General features: G+C 35.7%; 1 protein-coding gene across 5 annotated transcripts in view; it reads left to right on the plus strand.

Moving 5' to 3' along the window:
* WASHC4 (WASH complex subunit 4) overlaps positions 1-20,502 on the plus strand; it is a 51,428-nt gene that overhangs the window by 12,832 nt on the left and 18,094 nt on the right. For 3 of the 5 annotated variants that reach the window (XM_026056792.1, XM_026056791.1, XM_026056795.1), the window contains 21 exons: positions 23-65; positions 590-693; positions 1,221-1,341; positions 2,904-3,027; positions 3,135-3,262; positions 4,004-4,164; positions 5,975-6,101; positions 7,451-7,576; positions 8,106-8,213; positions 9,111-9,257; positions 9,345-9,424; positions 10,546-10,651; positions 11,491-11,607; positions 13,084-13,252; positions 13,387-13,541; positions 14,941-15,015; positions 15,762-15,866; positions 17,447-17,581; positions 18,361-18,469; positions 19,187-19,253; positions 20,004-20,090. In XM_026056792.1, coding sequence (XP_025912577.1) covers positions 23-65; positions 590-693; positions 1,221-1,341; positions 2,904-3,027; positions 3,135-3,262; positions 4,004-4,164; positions 5,975-6,101; positions 7,451-7,576; positions 8,106-8,213; positions 9,111-9,257; positions 9,345-9,424; positions 10,546-10,651; positions 11,491-11,607; positions 13,084-13,252; positions 13,387-13,541; positions 14,941-15,015; positions 15,762-15,866; positions 17,447-17,581; positions 18,361-18,469; positions 19,187-19,253; positions 20,004-20,090 — 2,394 coding nt within the window. Of the gene's footprint in view, positions 1-22; positions 66-589; positions 694-1,220; positions 1,342-2,903; positions 3,028-3,134; positions 3,263-4,003; positions 4,165-5,974; positions 6,102-7,450; positions 7,577-8,105; positions 8,214-9,110; positions 9,258-9,344; positions 9,425-10,545; positions 10,652-11,490; positions 11,608-13,083; positions 13,253-13,386; positions 13,542-14,940; positions 15,016-15,761; positions 15,867-17,446; positions 17,582-18,360; positions 18,470-19,186; positions 19,254-19,992; positions 20,091-20,502 lie in introns of all 5 variants that reach the window. The other 2 variants (XM_026056796.1, XM_026056793.1) reach the window with 2 other exon arrangements.

The following is a 20,502-nucleotide window of genomic DNA, read 5'->3' on the forward strand; positions in this document are numbered from 1 at the left end:
AAGATACTTATTTTGTTTACAGGAATGCACCAAAAATTATAGAGACGTCAGGAGTTCATTTTCAGGTAGGAATGATTTGGAGCCCTTTTGCTTATGTTGATATATCTATGCCTTAATCATTAATACTGAGAAAAAGTGGCAAGAAAGTGAATTTCAAGCACAACTTCCAATCTGGGATCTTGTTTAAAGGTTTTACTTTGTTAATCAGCTTTCTCCTGCCCTTTATGTGGAAAGGGTTGGTACCTGCACATGTGTCAAAGTCTAGCTTTCTTAGTTTAAAAGTGTTTGCATGCACCCATACTGTATGCAATATGTGCTATGTGCATGTAGATAACTTGGGAATCCTACCTTCATTGTCAAATTAGATTAGTGAGCTTAAAGTGGGGCCTGCGTGCAAGCTCCTGTTCCATGTGTCACTTCACAAAATACTTGATCTTTAAGCTACCAGACTAAGAAATCTGATTTAACTCTTATTAAATGGTAAAATTTCAGTTCATTTCAACATTATATCTGTCATGCTCCATTGCAATAAATTGTTTAATAAACACAGTCTTTTTTCTTGTTTGTTTGTTTTTTTGTTTTTTAACAGACAATGTATGAGCATCTGGGGGAATTGCTGACAGTTTTAATCACCCTGGATGAAATAATTGACAATCATGCCACTCTGAAAGATCACTGGACCATGTACAAGAGGTATGTCTCTGAAGGTGTGAAAAGTAGTCCCACAACATAAAAGATGAAAATGTGCATTCCCCCCCCTTCCCCCAAAGAAAGTCAGTTTGGGAGCATGGATTTTTGTAGCCTTGAGAATTTTGCCAGGAACCTCAATGAGGAGCAATGGGGATATATATACCATGGAGATAAGTTTACAAACTTGAGTAAGAATACTAACTCGAGTAAAACTGAAGAGTCAACAATTATATAGGTAGTTAAATTAATGGGAAATAACAGTTTCATTGAAAAATATCAGTAGATAGGAGTTATTCAAATGCTAATGACTTATGGAGACCTAGTGCATTTTTGGGGGGCGGGGAGAGGGTTTCTTTTTTTTCTTTTTTTTTTAATGTTGGAGTTGCTGCTGGGCACAGATGTGGGCAATAAATTATAATATGTTCCACAGAATGTAGGACTCGTCAGAACAACACAGGATAAAAAACTGTTAGCATATTCTAATTGTTTTGTGTGTGGTGTCCCCCCCCCCCCCCCAAATTTCCTTACAGGCTGCTAAAATCTGTTCATCACAACCCTTCAAAGTTTGGGATTCAAGAAGATAAACTGAAGCCATTTGAAAAGTTGCTGTTAAAACTGGAATGTCAGTTACTTGATGGAATGATATTTCAGGTAATGAAAAAAATGTTTCCCAATGCGTTAGGGGAAACTGTGATATTAGATGAGATATTAGATATTTCTAGAATGGTATTTAATAGGGTTTTGACCTTCTGTGAGTATTTTAACTGTTGCTGTTGTGGTGGTTCTGGATACAGCAGTGTTTAAATATGTGAATTTCTTTCTTGCATTTATGCATAAAAAATGCTCTATTGCAAGACTCTTCCTTGCTCTTCTCATGTTTTAGAGCTGTGCCAGGCTTTGAATGGTAGTGGTTGATGCTCGCTGTTTTGCAGAATGAAAGAAACACAGAGAACTTGGCATTAGGACTGTGTATGTTTTGGGAGTCTGTTTTTTCACCAGAAATGTTAATAGAGGTCAGGTGTAGAGAATGTAAGTCCCAGATAGGTTTGCTTTACTGAGGAGATTTTAACTCACAGCTATATTAATCTTCAAGTGTATGTTAAGTCTGGCCTCTTGCTGTATTTCCTAACATATGAGACGGCTGTCATAAAAATCAGAAATCACTTCAGTGATTTAGTGATATTTCTGAAACATTCAAGTAAGTGCACAGATGGATGAGAAGGATTACTGCTTTTCCAATGTATTTAATGTATACATGTTCCTAGAAGAAGCCATCCTTTTAGAAAAGTGTCTGTACCTGAGGTACTGAAACTGGATATGGTGGTGTTGTGGGCAGTGGATAGCACTGCTGAATCTAGTCACAGCAGAGCTGCCTGAACAGGGTTGTTATTAAAGTCTTACTGTTACATCTGGCATAGGTGGGGGAAGAAGGTTTTCCTCTGGAATGGCCTCCAGAAGGGAAATTGTACATAAATCAGTAAATGCAGTTTAGCTTCTCCTTTCAAAGAACATCACTATTGACAACTACCATCTTAACTTTCTCTAATGTTGCGTTCATATAAAGACTTCATGCTATGCTTAATTTGAGATGTCAGTGGGATTTGTCTGGCATTCATTCAAGGAATTTCCCCCCCCCCCCCAATGAAAACAAAAACATTTGAAATATATTGTGAAATATAATCCCATTAAATACTTTTCTAACATATTTAGAAAGTATGAAATGTCTCCATATTTTCCTGCTTTGATTTTTGTATGTGTTTTTGGAAAACTTAAAAAAACAAAACAAAACAGTGTTTTCAGGGTTTTATGCTATGACTTCATGAACCACATCCTTCAAATAAATTGCATTTAATCTTGCTTAGTTAATAGTTAGTAATGCATTATAATATAGAAAAGTAAATATGCATCTAGATTCTCATCGTTAACGCATCATGTGTTTTCTTTAAAAATACCCCTTAACAGAAATGTTAAGTAAGTAAATAAAATGGCTGAATATTAGCTATAGAAGAGGTTTTTATTATTTATACCAGACTGAAAACATGAAATTTCACAACATGTTGATTTTTAGTTATGTTTAACTTAGGACTGTACATTCGGATTTATGATGTACAATATAGATCATTGTTCTTCTCTCTTCCAAAATCAGTATTCTTTTGAGGTCTAGTATTCATGGCATTAACATTATAAAAGTATCTTCTTTTCTTTTTGCTCAGGCCTGTATAGAACAGCAGTTTGATTCCATGAATGGTGGAGTGTCTGTGTCAAAGAATAGCACGTTTGCTGAAGAATTTGCTCATACCATTCGCACAATTTTTGCAAATGTTGAAGCTAAACTTGGTAATGCCAGCTTATATTTCTTGTGCCAACCTCATTGTTTCTAAAAGTTTTTATGTTGTTTGGGAGTAGACTTCAGAAATACTTTTTTTGTGCATGTGTTTCTGCAGGGGAACCTTCGGAAATTGACCAGCGAGACAAGTATGTAGGAATCTGCGGCCTCTTTGTGCTCCATTTTCAGATTTTTCGGACCATAGACAAGAAATTTTACAAGTCATTGTTAGATATCTGCAAAAAGGTGAATGCTTTACTCTTGTCAATAATTAAGAGGGAAAAAAAATAATGAAGTAGATAATATTCTTTTCTTAAAATGTAGCATGGCTAAGACTTGGAGAAAGAAAACACAATTTACTGAAAGGTTTCAGGAAGCGGGCCTAATAGTTTTCTACTTCATTATAATTTCCCCTCACTTTTTTTTTTTTTTTTTTAAGATAATGTGAAACTTGTGTTCTCACTTCATTTTAGATTTAGTCATCAGTGAGGTAAAATGACTTGAAATTACCATTATAGTGTTTCTTCTCAAGACCAATATATAGCAGCAAAGATGAAAAAAAGTTTATAGATTTGAGTATTGTGGGACTGAATAAATGATTTGTGGTTTTGACCTTTGCTATATAACATGAATTTTCAAATACCTCTAAGTACAATGGCAGTTGGGTTTTTTCATTTTCAGTTGGTATTAAGAAATGATTAAATTATTTAACACTGTTTAAAAGCACTGAGAGTAGTAACAATTTTGCATGCGGTGTATGTACTTTGTGGACTTTGTGTGTGTATGAGAACGTAATGCTTGGTAGAAACTAGTGATGCATAAATAAACTGAATTGCCTAATACAGTTCAAAAGAGGCATAAAATCCAGATATTTGTTAAATAGAAAGTGTGACCTTGTGCAGAGTGGCATGGTATTTGTTGTAATTACTTAGGCTTATGGCTACTTCATTGTTTTGTTTGTTTGTTTTTTTCCTCTTTTTGTTCCAGGTACCAGCCGTCACACTAACTGCTAACATTATATGGTTTGCTGACGACTTCCTGATTCAGAAGATACCAGCTGCTGCCAAACTTCTGGACAAGAAAAGTATTCATACAGTTAAAATGCAAAGAGAGAATTTTCTACAGCAGAAGGCGCAGTCACTCCCCAAGTATGTTTGCTAAGTATTACTTCATTGTGCTATTCAGCGAATAGTTTATAACCATGTGGCTTTATTCGTTCAGTGCGCTAACATGTTGTGTAGTGTTTCTCAGTGGTGTTAAACAATTGTTATATTTCATTGCATTATGTGTGTTACAGTGCTGTTGAAAAAGTGCCAGTCACAAACAAGTATTTTTCATGTTACGCTTTCAGAAAATCCTGTCTTTTTTTTTTAATACCAAAAATCACAAAGTTCTTGGCGGTTCTAAATGTTTGACTGTTTCAGTTGTTTCTATTTCTGCACTTTTAACTTATTTTTTTTTAACCAGTGTCTATTAACCTGAGTTGCTGTATTTTCCATTAGGACTCTCTGGTTTCAGTCAGTTTATGGAGAGTACGTCTCTAGTAGGCTGACTAACTTGCAGAGAGTTTTCCCTTTTCAGTGGTACTTGTGCTCTGCATGTCATTTCTTTCCCTAAATGCTTTCCAAAATCTGTTTAAGGACCAGTTGGAATTTTTTTTTGAGTTTTCAACCTTATGGGGAAGATTATGCCGCTCTGCGTGGGGAGGTAACAGGGCTTAAGGTTTCTGTTTGTGTTGCAAGCCAAAACAAGGAGGTGGAAAATGGCCTGTGGAAGAGAAGCAAGTGCTTAAATTTCACAGATCCTCCTCGGCTGTCTTCCAGCCTTGCATGCCAGCTGGCAGAACTGAGTTGAAAAAAGAGAGGGTAGTAATTCACTGCTGATGTGATCCTCTTGCAGGTTACTTTCACTACCTGCCCTGTCTTCTTTACCAATCCAGCTCTTCCTGTGGACCTAGGATATAAACCAGTGAGAGTCAGGAGCTCTGACCGAATTCTTTCGCAGGCTTTCGCTCCTGGGTGGAGCACAATTCCATGGCCGCTTTGCTTCTGGCCCTGGGCAGCAGCACAATCTTGTCTTGCAGCTCTGAAGATGCAGGAAACGTTGAACAAAAGATTTGGGTGCTCTTAGACACTTTGAGGACATTGTCGTCAAATCTAGATTAATTTGAATTCTTCCAGTAGTTGCTTTTCTCGTCTTTTACAAGTTTTTGCATTGCCTTTGATCATTGGGCTATTGCCTTAAAAAATATACTTTCTAAAGTGTAACTTTGGACATGTCATTAATGACCTGAATGTGTTCCTACTATAGTTGCTACAATAAGTAGTGTTGCAGTGTCACAGGTCTGAAGCATGAAATAAATAGCAGTTTTAGAGGTAGATTCTGTTTAATTACAACCAGCGCAATCAGAGCGGATTATCTTCTGGAGAAGTATGCTATGTAATACAAGTTTTACAGTCCAGTCTGGCATTGCTGTAATGACAAATTATGTATATTAAAAAGTTCAAACTTCGGTGGAAAAAAAATTAAGCAATTGATGTAGGTCGAATTTGTCTAATTTTTAAAAGCATGTTCCGGCAGCTTTATTTACTGTTTTAATTTAAAATGTAGTGTGTGTATTGCTAAGAAGGCCATTTGTTCTCTTGAAAGAATAAGAGATACAAATTCTGTTTTTGTCTTTTGGATTATGCTTGTACAGATGTAATTGACAGATTAATCCTTACCTAGAGAGAAGCAAAATTTAAATGAGTGCATGAAGTTTTGATACTTTTGGGAATGGAGTGAGCTTTTACTTTGGAGACTGAACATTTCATTTTTATATATAAAAATTTTTATATAAAAAACATAATATGTCTGTGTGCGTGTGTATTTGGAAGGATTTAAGCTTCAGAAAGAGAAAAGAAAATCATCATACCCTTCTTATTTGAAGTGAGCCAGCTGCTTTGTTTCCCTCTCCAGAGATATGCAGTCATATTATGTCTTTGTGAGCTCATGGATGACGAAAATGGAATCTATCTTGTCGAAGGAGCAACGAATGGATAAGTTTGCTGAAGATCTTTCTAACCGCTGCAACGTCTTCATTCAGGTGTGCAGTCCTTTAATGTGATGCTACCTGAAGTTGTACAGTGATTCAGGAAGCTGATGTTTAGGTGCAAGCTGTTGAACATTAAAACAAATCACAGAAGTTGTGTGGTCATCTGTATGTTATTTTACAATGTGGGAATTATATGTTTTAAATGTCCAGTAGATATTGTTCTAAGTAATTCCGTAAAAGGTGTTCCCATAAAACATGTGGGGAAAGCAAATCTGACTGAATATTCAGCTGCTAAAATTCTGAATCTTTCTTTTGACTTAGGAAATCAAGAAAGCTTTGTTTTCTCTGTAGTAAAATTTTTCTTTTTTTTTTTTTTGTCTCTTCTGTTAGTGATGAGGTATTTAAGTTGTACTGAACCAGTGCCTAATTTAATTCTACTTAGCATAATTTCTACTTCCAATAAAAAGTTTTGCATTGTCCCATTGTGCTTTGGCTAGGGATGGTACTTTGCAAGAATCTAACTTCATTGAGGCAGCTGGTTTTCTTTTGGCCTACTAACAGCATGTAGTCTTAATGTAAGATGCATCTTATTTTTGAAATTTTTTTTTGCTTGTTTTGATATGTCGTCTTGACAGAGTTCTGATGAAAATAGGCGTGTGATAAAAATATGATCCTGGATCTTAAGTATCTAAGGACATAGGTGGACTAGGATCTGTTTTTTTACATTTGAATTATTTGCAATGGACTTGTGTAAATCTTGTCTGTAAGAAATTCAGTTTCATAGACCACTTGCTATTTTTTTCATTTTTTAATTGTAGCTACCTCCTTTAAAGTAACTTGGATGATATTTTTATTTTGCTGTATGTAGTCAATACATGATTTTAAAAGCTTAGACTTTGAAAAACGTTCCTGTAGACACTATTCCATTTCTTTTGTTGTGGGATCAACAGTTCTGTTTAGGAAGTGTAGAACTGTGTAAATAATGTTGGCTTACAGATTCCATGGAATCTGTAAACTTTAGCTTGTGATAAGCTGCATTTCTTTTTTTTCTTCCCCTTGGTTTACAGTAGGTCTGAAGTGATTCGTCCTTTGAGGCTATGTGATTAATTCATTGACTTATGATGAATTTGTATAGCTCTAGGAAAGGCTAATGATCAAGTGATTTAGAGAATCTTAGGCAAGCTCATAATCTCTGCCTAAAAGAAGGGTCTCCTTCAACTTCATAGGAGATCCCAGGCTTGCTTATTAGGTGGAAGAGTGGTGGGGGCTCTAGTGTGAAGAGGCAAAAGTTAGTTGTCTATCCTATATGGAAAAAAAACAGAGGACTTATTTGATTGACATATTGTGAAAATATTCATTTATTCTCTTCCTCCCTCCCTTCCCCCCCATTTTATTTTTAGGGTTTTCTTTATGCATATAGTCTTAGCACCATCATTAAGACCACAATGAATCTCTACATGTCAATGCAAAAACCTATGACCAAAACCTCGGTGAAAGCTCTATGCAGACTTGTGGAACTTCTCAAGGTCAGTTACTGGACCAAACAGTTTATTTCATTTAGGCCTTTACAGAGAACTTTAGTCAAATACCACATGATACAAAAACTGAGTGGGGAAATGTTTTTACATGGCTTCTACTTCAAGACTGGATTTGGTTAGAGAAGAATAGGGTTTGGGAGACCAGAACTGATTTTTCTAACCAGCTTCCTTTAGTTCTTATTTCCTATTCATTCTCTTCCCCCCCCCCCCMAAAAAAAAAAAAAAAAAGTGAAAATATTCTTTTTTGATGGTGGCTTTCTAAAGTTATGCAGAACAGAGTTGAATTATTAATTAAAAAAAAAACTTACAATATACTCTTAACTTTTTTTAATGCTCCTGAGTAATTAGACTTTTTTCAGGTGTTGAGGGTTAATTGTAACTGCAACTAGTGGTACATTACAAAGTGGAGATAGAATCTATATTTGCAGTGTGGATGAGTCAGCAAGCATTGAAAGAAATTCTAAAGGCTATGATTTCAGTTACTGCATGATCTATTGTGTTTTGTCATTCCCTTTAGGCAATAGAACACATGTTTTACCGAAGAAGTATGGTTGTGGCAGATTCTGTGACACACATCACTCAACATCTGCAGTATCAGGCTCTTCACTCTATTTCTGTAGCCAAGGTATGTAACCCAAGTTCTAGTAATTAATCCTCCTGTAAGTAGTGCTTTTAAATGGATAGAAATATGCTGAGACTTGTATATCAAATGGATATCAAGGGGAGAAAAATGAAGGAGAATATTCTGTGAACAGATCTTGACATTTGAAAATGAGTAAGAGGCAGGGCTAGTAAATAGAAGAGTTCGTTAGTACTAATGTTATTTGCTGTGCTTTGTCCTTTGCTAATCACATTTCTAAGTGATGTAAGCTCTAAGGCATATATCTAATACAGCTTTATCATTTACGAGTAGGATTTTCATGTTCAGCATACTTTCTTAAAATTGAAGAAGGTTTTCTTTCAGTTAACTCTTTTGTGATGCTGTGCCTGTTCTGAACTATGGTGCTATTTGCAAATACATCTTTGAGATGAACCTCTTAGCCAGAGGACCTAGTCCCCCATGTTTGTTCATGTAAATGTTTTTGCATTTAATCTTTCCTGTAAACTAGAATTCATAGGAAATTGCAAGTTGTCTTTCTTACCATGTTTGTAAATCTTCTAGCTATTCCTCCATAAACTGGATTTTTTTAACCAACAACAGGGAGCTACTGTTTTTTAAAAAAAAGTTGCACGTACTGTAGAATAAAAATTGTCATGTAGTCGCATGTAGTTTGCACATTTTTATATGCTATGACCTGATCTATGTTGATGCTGAATTGCACATATTCCAAGTTTATATATAAATAATACCACTGAATTGATGGAGGAGGTGAATCTAGATTCAGTTAGCTCTGTTCACAAAACCTAATTTGTTTGCAGAAATACTCTATGTTGTGACAAGTCCATAAGTTTTGAAAGGAAGAAATATGCTTTTTGGCTTAGATGAGTTTTCTCTGAACTTCTGTGTCTTTCTATCATCAAGAAAAGAGTCATTTCTGATAAAAAGTACAGCGAGCAACGCCTGGATGTTCTGTCTGCTTTGGTGTTGGCTGAGAACACCCTCAATGGACCGAGTACAAAACAGAGGCGACTAATAGTTTCCCTTGCATTGAGTGTGGGAACACAGATGGTAAGTGCCGTCAGGACTGTTCCAGACCTTCACTTGTTTACATGTAACATCTTATTGAATATCTTGTCCTTTTTTTCTTTTGCGCAGAAAACTTTTAAAGATGAAGAACTTCTTCCCCTTCAGTTAGTTCTGAAAAAGCTAGACTTGATCAGTGAACTTGTAGAGCGGTAAGCAGTAGCATGTGATGTATAGGAGGCAGCGTAGTGTAATTGGGGGAGCTGGATCTTGATGACACAAGTTGAAAAATCTTGCAGCTGCATGCTGGTGGTGATATTTGCACATATTGTAGACCAGGGATGGACAGAAAAAGAAACAAAGAATTCTAAAACTAAGCCTGTAGCTCACTAATCTTTGGTCAGGAAATGCAAGTCACATTTTACTTAACTGCTAGCATTTAAATAATGTACTTTTCTTATTGTTTTTAAATTCTATCACTTCCTGGGACATGTAGATGACTAGGCTCTATGTTAAACTAAAATCTTCCTTTGTACCCAAACTTGATAATTGCCTCTGTGTTATCGTCACACTTATTCATAAATATTACTGTAAGTGCATTTATGTATATAGAACCTAGTAGCTTATAAAGCTACTGTTACTGTGGCCATGAAGCAAAGTTAAGTGGTCAGTTCTTAAAACTTGAATTTGCTACAGCTACTTGTGGCATTGTATTGTTTCTGTTAAGATTAGTTATGAGATAATACCAGTCAATTTGGGAGATGAGGCTGTTAGTGCATATGTGACACCAAATTTTACCATTGCTGTAGTTTTAAGTGGCACTCAATTTGTATAACACCAGCCATCTGAAAGCCAGGTGAATGCCTGGGATCCTGGCATACTCCATGGAGAGAGACAAACACCTTCAGCAGAGGACTCAGCCCCTTCTGGGATGAGTGCTGCACATAAGTTGTGATCAGGAGATGCCCGTTTCCCTGTTTGTGATAGAAAGTTAGAATATATGCGTGACTCCTAGGCTACTGAAGTTATGTTAGATCAATATTATTGCTGAGATCAAGAGAATTATTTAGGATATTGCTGTAGTGTAAGGTTCAATTCTTTCAGAGGCTGAGTAAACATTGTTTCTAAAGCAGGTGTACTGTTTGTTTATAAATAGGCTAGTGGAACTTAAGTTTCTGTTGAAGGACAATGCATCTGGAACACTAGGGTAACCATGTAAAACTTAAACTCGGAAAGCACTTGTCTTTAGTTTAAACTCACTAAAATGCATATCATTATGTTCAAAGAATGACTTCCTTTGATTCTGTGTCTAATTAGTAATCTTGTATTCTAGAGTTCGAGCACAGTGTGACTGTTGTTTCTTATACTGGCATCGAGCAGTCTTTCCCATCTATTTAGATGACGTGTATGAAAATGCAGTTGATTCTGCTAGACTGCATGTAAGTAACAGTAACTTAGTTTAACAAGCCACTGTAATGGGAGGGATGGGAGAAGGAGGAAAGAGCTTAGACTGAAACTCTTCAAGAAAAACTGTCAGTCGAAAAGAACATGCCCAGGCAAGAGTAACTACTGAAGCACAAATTTGGGCAATCTGGAGGATATAATTGCAATTTTTGTTTTAAGTCTAACAAAAGTATAACTTTCAAATTTCTCTAAAACTCTCAGGTTGCTATTGTTAACTCTCTGTGTGTCTGTCTGTCTGTCTGTCTGTCTCTCTCTCTCTCTCTCTGTCTCACTCCTTGTTCCTCCTTTATTTGTTCATTCTAATTTGAAATGGACACCTATAGCTGAACTTTAACATAAGCTTTTCATTCCACAGTGTGGTTTGGGTATTTTTAAAGCACTTACTGCCAAGTTCAGTAATGCTGTGTGGGATAGTTGTCCTGTTTTTTTCTGCTTTCCCCTCTTCCCCCCACCTTTGAAGCAACAGGTGTTTGCTGCAGAAACGAATCACACTTTGGCATGCTTATCCTGATAGAATCAATTATTTGGTCCAGTATTGTGTGTGCCATAGTTAATCACGGTATTAAAATACTGCCAGTGGGAATTGTGTAAGGTGAAATTGCTAACAATTATGACCTTTCAACTGGTGGATCAGTGGCAACTGAATACCTCAAATTAATGTGTTAAGGGAACTTTAGTTGAACTTATGAAGCCCATTTTTAATAAAGGTGGGAAGACGAGAGGTTTTGATTTGTTTAAGTTAGCTTTGAACGCTGTTTGAGATGCTGTTGACATGTCTGTCAGTCTGTTGGTTAAGCATAATAGTTGTTTTTAGTATATGTTTAGTGCACTACGGGACTGTGTACCTGCTATGATGCATGCAAGACACTTGGAATCCTATGAGGTACTTCTGGAATGCTATGACAAAGAAATCGTGGAAGTGCTCAATGAGGTAAGTTATTGTGAATGGGAATTAAAGGCAACAGTATATTTGGAATGTCTTTTAGGCCCACATCTGTGGTATTGAACTTGATATCATCTATAAAAATAGTGTAAAGACCTTTTGAGGTTGGTGTGAAGTATTTAAATAAATGAGAAAATGTTCACTGGTTATCTTGGATATTTAAGATGTTATTAATGGTATCCATGTTGGTTAGGAGTATGAAAATATTGCACTCTGAATTATATTAAATAAGCTGGCAATAACTCTGTATAGTGCTTTTGGTCAGATTAGCTTCTGTTTGTATGACTGCAGAAAAAACATACTTTTGTTGGTAGTATATATGTAGGGCTTTTACTAGTGGAGACTACGTAAATGTAGGTGGCCTCTTTAGAGAGCTATTGCGTAGAATTACAAAGGATACTTGACAGGAAAACTGAATTCACATTTTTGCTCTGAGTCCTAGGTCTCAACTTCTGAACAATTTTTTTTTTCTGACAGGTTCAAAAACAAATATTGCATATTCTGCAGAAAGTGAGGCCAAATCACTTATTGCAAGGCTTTTCTGTGGTCTTGTTGGAAACCTGCTCCATCTATGAAAATCAGGGTTTATAAGGAGTGCGTACCTAACAAGCACAGGGATAAGGAAGAGTTCTCAAACTGTTGAGTGTAAATAGGCGCAAGGGGTTGGGGAGAGAAGAAGGGCTTCCTTCTACTTTGCTGTTACCATAATGTCATTTCCATCTGTGCTTTGCTTTGCAGAATATGATTTGAATTTTGCTGATGTCCATAGATTGCTGAATCTGTATTTGGGGGGTTTATGTGTGTTAAGAGAAGAGAATGTGTGTTCAAATATAGACAGAAAACAGTGTTTTCATGACAAATCATTATAGGAGACATATTCAGCCATAAAATGTTCTAAAAACATTGCCTTTATGTGTGTGAGGAAGGATTTGGACAGGCATTGTCTGTTGAGTGCTAAGCATTTTTTATTGCCTTGAGCAGTTCCTGAACTTGTCCAGTTCTAGTTAAAAGATCATAATGAGCCTCTGTAAAGTACTTCGTCAGTGAAATATTTTCAATATGTATATTTGGAGGGTTTTCTCTAGATAAATAGCCATAAGCCTGGTTCTCCTTAAGATGAAAGTGAGAAGACTTAAATTTGAATTGTGTTAAAGTCCTATGTAGAAGTTTTATTCAAGTACAGAATGGAGTTAGATGGCTATAGTGTAACATTTTCTGAGCTGTATAACTTTTTCTTGCCATTGTGTGCTAGTACAGAATCACAGGAATTAATACCCTTCTGGTTCACAAGCGTTATTTCACTTTGACTTGTGTATCCCTGCTGAGGCAAAGCTCTCTTCACTAGTTTAATCAGTCTTTTAAACAGTGCTTTCATACAGTGCAGAGATGTTAGTTCTGTTAACAGAACATTGTAAGTGGACACCGACAATGATTTTTTTTTATTTTTCAAACTTCTCTAAATAGCACCTGCTGGACAAATTATGTAAAGAGATAGAAAAGGACCTGCGCCTGTCAGTTCATACGCACCTAAAACTTGATGACAGAAATCCCTTCAGAGTTGGTATGAAGGATCTAGCTCACTTCTTCTTTCTGAACCCAATACGTTTTTTCAATCGCTTCATTGACATAAAAGGTGGGTTGTAATACATTTTCTTGATACTATTATTTTATCTCCATTACAGTTTGTTTTTAGTATATCTTTTTACTTCTTTCCACACTTACTAAATACATAGGGCTGTTTTAATTCATCCTTTCATGTGTTTTCAGCTTATGTGACTCACTATTTGGACAAGACCTTCTACAACTTAACAACTGTAGCTCTTCATGACTGGGCTACCTATAGTGAAATGAGAAACCTAGCAACTCAACGATATGGTTTAAGTATGACTGAAGCACATCTTCCCAGCCAGACTTTGGAACAGGTACAGTATCCACAGGATATGAATATAATTTGTGCCATTGCATTGTCATACTAGATAGCTGCTCAAACATTAAAATGAAACTTGGAGAATTATTTGGAAAAAGCAGCATCTAATTTCTGGTTGACTTCAGAGACAAGGGCCTTATCTTTCTTTGGAAATACTTAGAACCAGTATCAGTTAATTCATATTGCGCTTCTGAGGTCTCATTTGTTTTTAACATCCCATTTAATACTTTCCCTGCTTTATTGCTTGCTTCTCAGCAGGTTCTGCCTAGCAGTGACCAAGAGAGGCAATGTTTCACAGGCTGGGCATCCATGACTTCAAGAAGCCTTTATTTAGTTTAATAGGAGAGTGACCTAGAGCCTCCTAGAAACTCCTAACCCTGGTTACATATAGAATAAAGTTATTGCTTCACCAAGTTAATGGTCAAAGTATTTGCTGTTACAGGGTGGGTGCAAAAGAAGTACAATTTATGTATTGGAGATTTTCCCTCAAGAGTTTTAGTATCTTGAACATCTTATACAGTTAGCTTTTTTCATTTGCATTAGCAAGCTTGTAGATATACAACTTCCTTTTATGTTCACAGTGGTTGTTCTTTTCCAAGTTGGAAGAGAGAGAAAACTAAAACTCGCTACTTCTTATTGAACAAAGTGCAGTTCGTTATAGTTTTTCTGGCTTTGGCTTTCTGTTGGCAATGTTTGGACATCAGATTATATTGTAGAGAATTAAGTCTTTTCACAATACTGGTTTCATAACATTCATCCTGGTATGAGCTTTACCTTAAAATAAACAAAGAAAACAAAAACACAGAAAAATCCTGATGCAATCCTTGACGCAATTAGAAGTAGAGTGTTTAGATTAAATAACATCATCTCTATGCCCAGTGATACTAGAGGGACTCCTTCAACAGGTTATTGAACAAAAGAACTGTCAAACTTGTATTGCAAATACACAACTTCAGTGTTCTAAGCAGAATGAGGAAAACAGTATCAAAAAATAGCTATATATTTATGTCACAGAAATCTCTGACTCTGAGAACAGCCTTTTTTTTTTTCAGATTTTTGTTTGTTTTTTGCTTGACAAATAGACTTGAGAATCCCTTACTTTTAGGGGATGTTTTAAAAAAAGAAAAAAAAAGGCAGAAGTGTAAATTTAAATATGTGAGCTTAGCTGCTTTTTTTCTTGTTCTTCTAAGTGACATCTTATAAACATTGAACAGAAGTTGTGAAGAGGTGTTTTTTTTTTTTTTTTTTTTTGATGTTGAAGAGGGAGAATGTTGATTCCCGGAATGTTTTCAAGTAACTATAGAAATGGTGTTTACCCATCTTAGTGGTTATGCATCTCAGTAGTTATCGAGAACTGCTATGATAAAATTTCTCAATAGATAATGTTGTTTCAGGGTCTGGATGTTTTGGAAATCATGAGAAATATTCATGTTTTTGTATCTCGCTACCTCTACAATCTGAATAATCAGGTAAAGTATATTCTGTACTTCTGGGTTTGGCTCTGGTTTGAAGGCTTCGAGCAGTGCAAAGTAGTATACATGTAAGACTGTGACCCCAGCTGAATATGCATAGTGACGAGTTGTACAGTAGCTATTGCTGCTCTGGAAAAACATTTTGGGGGACACTGTAGATAATTCTTTGAAAATATTCTGTGAACATATTTTGCATATTGTAGGATCACCCCATTTCATATGTTACATTGAAACTAGGAGAAGGTAGCAAGGATGATTGGCTGCTACATAAGGACATATTATACATTTATTACTATTTTTCAACTTGAAAAAAGGATATCTGAGGATGGGTTATAAGGGAGGTGACGCCATGAATGATTTGGAGAACATGAATAATAATTGAGAGTGAGGGGCCCTCTATGAAATTGAGCAGCTGAAAGAAAAGGAGATACCTTTTCTCAAAGCATATAATTCAGGGGTGGAACTCATTGCCATGGTATATAGTGGGGCCAAAAGAAATTAGACCAATAAAGGATGGGCTCAAACATGAGAATTTGGGTGCGATATCTGCTTTGGAACATTAAATCACCAGAAACTGGAGGGTCACACAGGGTAGAGTTCATCATATGCATGCTCTATTTTATCTTTCTTTCCCTAAGCAACAGTTATTGTCTACTTTCAGAAATAGGGAATGGGCTACATAGACCGGTGATATCCCATGGAGTCAGTTTTGGGTAAATAACTTCCCCCCCCCCCCCTTCCAGATATTCATTGAAAGAACCAGTAATAACAAACACTTGAACACTATCAATATCCGACATATTGCTAATTCGATTCGAACTCATGGAACAGGAATCATGAACACAACAGTGAGTATATTCTGCACCGTGGGTTTTTTTTTTTTTAATACTACCTTTTAATAGTGCAAAAGAGCCTCCAAACTCTTGCATTTCCAAATGGTTTGACTGTGCAATTTTAATAATGTGATAATGATATTTGTGTATTACTGAAGCAAACCAGTTCTTAGGAATCATACAGCCCATATCAGAAAAATCTCTTAGGAGTTATGCTGCTACTAGCTGTTACATAAAAGCTAGTGAAGGGATCTAAAAACACACCTATAAAAGACAGAGATGTCCTGGCTAGGACTCTGAATTCAATAATTATGAAAGTAATATTTATCAAACTTGTGGCACAGCATTTTGACTCTAAATTGCATGCATAAACTAGCATGCTGTAAGTTGCTGCTTATTAACACTTGGTATGCAGATATTTCTGCTGCTGTCAAAGCAAATCTTGGGAAGAAATGCAATGTTAATATAAGTTGATCTCATAATAATTACACTTAAGAAACATCAGTTTCTGTATTAGTGAAATGAAAACTGCTGACCTATGATAATTTATTTAAAGGCTTAGTATTACTAGAGTGCTTGTAATGCTGTCTGTGATGCAGATGGTGGTCTTAACCAGCAGAAGGCATTTTTCTCTCTGCATGGTAAATAAGAGTGCTTCCTGTAGCTTGCTTATTACAGCAGGAATTTATTGTTGTTCTCATATTTGGATACAGTGCTGAAGTTCAACTAAGTGTTCTTTCAGGTGCTTTCAAATCTGCTACTCATCTTTTCTACCTCTTGGCTGCTTGCTTTGTCCCACTCTTCTGGCCCCCGTCAACAAAAAAGAAAGGAACTTGGTGAATGTTGAGCTGACTCTCAGGTCATTTCTTTGAAAGTGAAAATGATTAGAAACAAAAGGTTTTCACGCCTCCTCACACTGTGGGAAATAACTGCCCTTGCACTGTTATTCTGAGAGTGATTTTTCTTTTTGGTACTAGAATAGCTAGTTGTGGTTACTTCAGTGACTTCAGTCATTGAAAAAGTTGTTCTGCTTTTTGCATTATTTCCTGAAGTAGACTTTGCTGCTTTATTTACTTCTGACTGAGGTTGTCCTGGTAGACATGAAAATTAATATGTAGGGGGAAAATAGGCTTCTGTCTTATAGGAGAGTATTTCTAAAAAGTTTTATGGAAGTAAAAAGGTGTGTCAGGAGGTTATGCAGACTCCACAGTTTGACTGAGGAAGTTGAGCTTGTTTGCCCTTTTAAATCAAAATGTTTTGTTTCAAAGGGACAGTAACAGGATATTTCAGACAGTGTGGGGCAGGTCACAGAACTGAAATGGCCAACTTATGGCATGTCCCTTTTTGCCCTTCCTGAAAGAGAAGGTTTCTTCCTTTCAGGAGAAGATTTTTCTTTATATATWTTTTTTAAACTAGCAAAGTTAAAAAAAGATCAAGGGCAGGAATAACAAATTCAAAATGAACTGTGGCAAAGTTTCTGGTTTTAAATTACATTATCATAAATGCAAGTTATTCAGGAAGTTGCTAGACAGGAGTTGCTAGGGATGCATGTTATTTTGTCAGCTTTCTTAATTTGACTTTTAACTCTATTTTAGGTGAACTTCACTTACCAATTTTTGAGGAAAAAGTTTTATATTTTTAGCCAGTTCATGTATGATGAGCATATCAAATCCAGACTTATCAAAGACATCAGATTCTTCAGGGAAGTCAAGGATCAAAATGATCACAAGGTATAGTAAATTTTGAAGGATTGAATAACTTGGCTGAAATACGTGCCACTTTCATGAAAGTGAAGCTGAAGGTGTACCAAACCATAAAATGTCACAACTTTCCTTTTATTTAAATGTGTATTTCCAGACAGTGACAGCTTTTTTTTTTTTTTTTTCCTTTAAGTAAAATGCAGTGTTAGAAATTCCCGTTTTCAGAATGGCTTTGTTTCATCCTGGCTGCTCTGAATATTTTCTTTGTTAATGGGATTGGATAAAATCATTCTGTCAGTGACCTGGAAAAGATGATTTGATTCAGCTGTGGTCCAGTGTAGGTCCTAAACTTCTGGTCCAAATCATGCTAAGCAGTTGTCTGTTTTRGATAGTAAGATTAATCAGAATCCAAAATAGATGTGAACATGTATGTTTATTCTACTATGTCAAGATTTGAGCATTTGGGTCTAATTTCCAATGATGGAAAATCGATTTCTCAAAAATGAGATGTATTTGAGTAAAATATGCTAGCAGTTTCTTTGTATGTCAAGTGCTTATTTCTATAAAGAATGCTTTCTTATTCAGACAAAAATAATGCTTCTATCACACTTTGCAGCTTGCACAAGTGACTTAGTCAAAAGACACTTGCAAACTAACGTAGACAGGCAGGCCTGTACTTAGAATGAAGCTGTAGATATGAGGTAGAGATACGTTGCAAATAGAATTGTATTGACATGAAATGTATATTTAAATATATATTTAAAGATAAGTGGTTATTCATATGAATTATTCTAAAATAATTTCTCTAGTATCCCTTTGAAAGAGCAGATAAATTCAACCGAGGCATCAGAAAACTTGGAATGACCCCGGATGGCCAAAGTTACCTTGACCAGTTCAGACAACTCATAAGTCAAATCGGTATGAAATCCTGTCTAAGATAATATTGTAAGTGTTTATTGGAAGAGTCTTCATAGTCTACTAACTGAACTTTAGCTTAGGCTAAAAGCCGTTATATGGAGGGTACTTCACTTGTACCTCATGTGAAATAAATACTCTCATCTAATAATACAGAGTGGGTTTTGCATGTCTTAATCTAAAATGTGTCTACAGCTTGCGTAGGTCTTACCTTTAGATTCTCTTTTTTTTTTTATTTTATGGAAGAAACTTCTGTCCAGGTTGAGTACGTTTCCCAGTAAATAAATAGTATTCATAAATTCAGATATTTCAAAAAATGCTGTATATCCAGCTGAAGTTACTTTGTGTATGAGAGTTATGCATGACACTACAGTGATATTTTTTACATTGTTACTGTAAACATGTAGGATCAATCTGAATTTGCAGATGCTTAATGTGCTAGTTGGAAAGAGTTTGTACAATTTCATCCTAGCACTATCATGCAAGTGAACACAGCCTTGCTAGATGAGACGTTCATGTTTTACTTCTCCAGATGGACTTTTAACACTAGGATTCAGCTCCCCCCCCCCCCCCCCTTTTCTGTGTGTTGGTTTTCAGAACAATTTCTTTGTCAAAAAAGTTATGGCAACTTTAGTTTACATTTCAGAGCTTGTAAGAGTTTTGAAGTGTTGTATGTATTTAATAATGCATTACTTTTTTTTTTTTTTCTTGTTTTTCAAGGCAATGCTATGGGTTATGTGCGAATGATAAGATCTGGTGGACTTCACTGCTGTAGTAGTGCAATTAGGTACTTCTACAAATATTTTTCTGTTTGTGCTTTCTCATTCCTTTGCTCCTCATTCTTGCTGATATTCCCTAGAAAAGGTCCATTCCCCTACTCCTCCCCAAATAAATGTATAATTTGAATAAAAATAGCAAGGGTCCATTTCTATGCCTTCATCTGACTGGTAGTATCGGAAATATTTTCTGAGTTCAGAGGAGCTGTGAAATCATTGTTGTGAAACACCAAGAATCAAATGAATTACATGGAGACGCATTGAAAAGGAGTTAATAGAATGTGTATGTAAGTCATTAATCCTAGTTCCTGATCTTAATCACTCTAAGAGAGTCCAGGTGCATTAAGGAAAAATAGTACTTCAAATACTAGTACTTGAAGAACTTGCAAACAAAATTAATGTTTATTTGATACTTCTTTCCACTTCGACTATCTGTGTTTATATAAACAGACAGAGCCATTAAAATCTGGTGACCATTACATACAAGGAAATGGTTGTTTTTCTACAAGTGATAATGAATTATCAAGGGCAGCAAATGCTTGAGAGGAGATGGTAGCCTAGGAAAAGCAGAAACATATATAATGAAGTGTGTGTTTGGATTTAATAGTGCCTGGAAAAGAAAGGGATGACAGATACAATATAACTTGGAAGTCGTTCAGGAGCCCAGAAGACAAGATATCTTATTAAAATTATAAATTACAGTAGATACTTCAGTGAATAAAGGCAATTGAACATAATTCTAACAAACAGTAAGTTTTCAGGTTTGTTCCTGATCTGGAAGATATTGTTAATTTTGAAGAGCTAGTGAAAGAAGAAGGGCTCTCAGAAGAAACGCAAAAAGCAGCAAGGTACCTTAACATTGTGCTTTGAGGACTGAGAGGGGAATGGGATAAGAGAATTGTAATTTAAAAGAAACACAGCTGATAGAGTTGCATTTTGGGTGTATTAAAAAGTTCAACTTAATTTTATGCAAAAATATTTGTGGTTCAAAAAGGGGAAAAAATAGGAACAGTTGTTCTAAAAATGCTAAATATAATGTGGTATTTATGCTAACTGACTGATTGACTCGCTGTAGAATCTGGCTTCTTGATAAAATTCTTGTGACTTGAAGGCTAACAGACTTTTCTCACCAAGTGTCTGATCCACATTTTGGATGCACAGGTCTTTTTTTCTTTTTTTTCTTTTTTTTCTTTTTTTTCTTTTTTTTCTTTTTTTTCTTTTTTTTCTTTTTTTTCTTTTTTTTCTTTTTTTCTTTTTTTC

Source organism: Apteryx rowi, unplaced genomic scaffold (genome assembly GCF_003343035.1).
Source record: "Apteryx rowi isolate R43461 unplaced genomic scaffold, aptRow1 scaffold_133, whole genome shotgun sequence".
Lineage (NCBI taxonomy): Eukaryota > Metazoa > Chordata > Aves > Apterygiformes > Apterygidae > Apteryx > Apteryx rowi.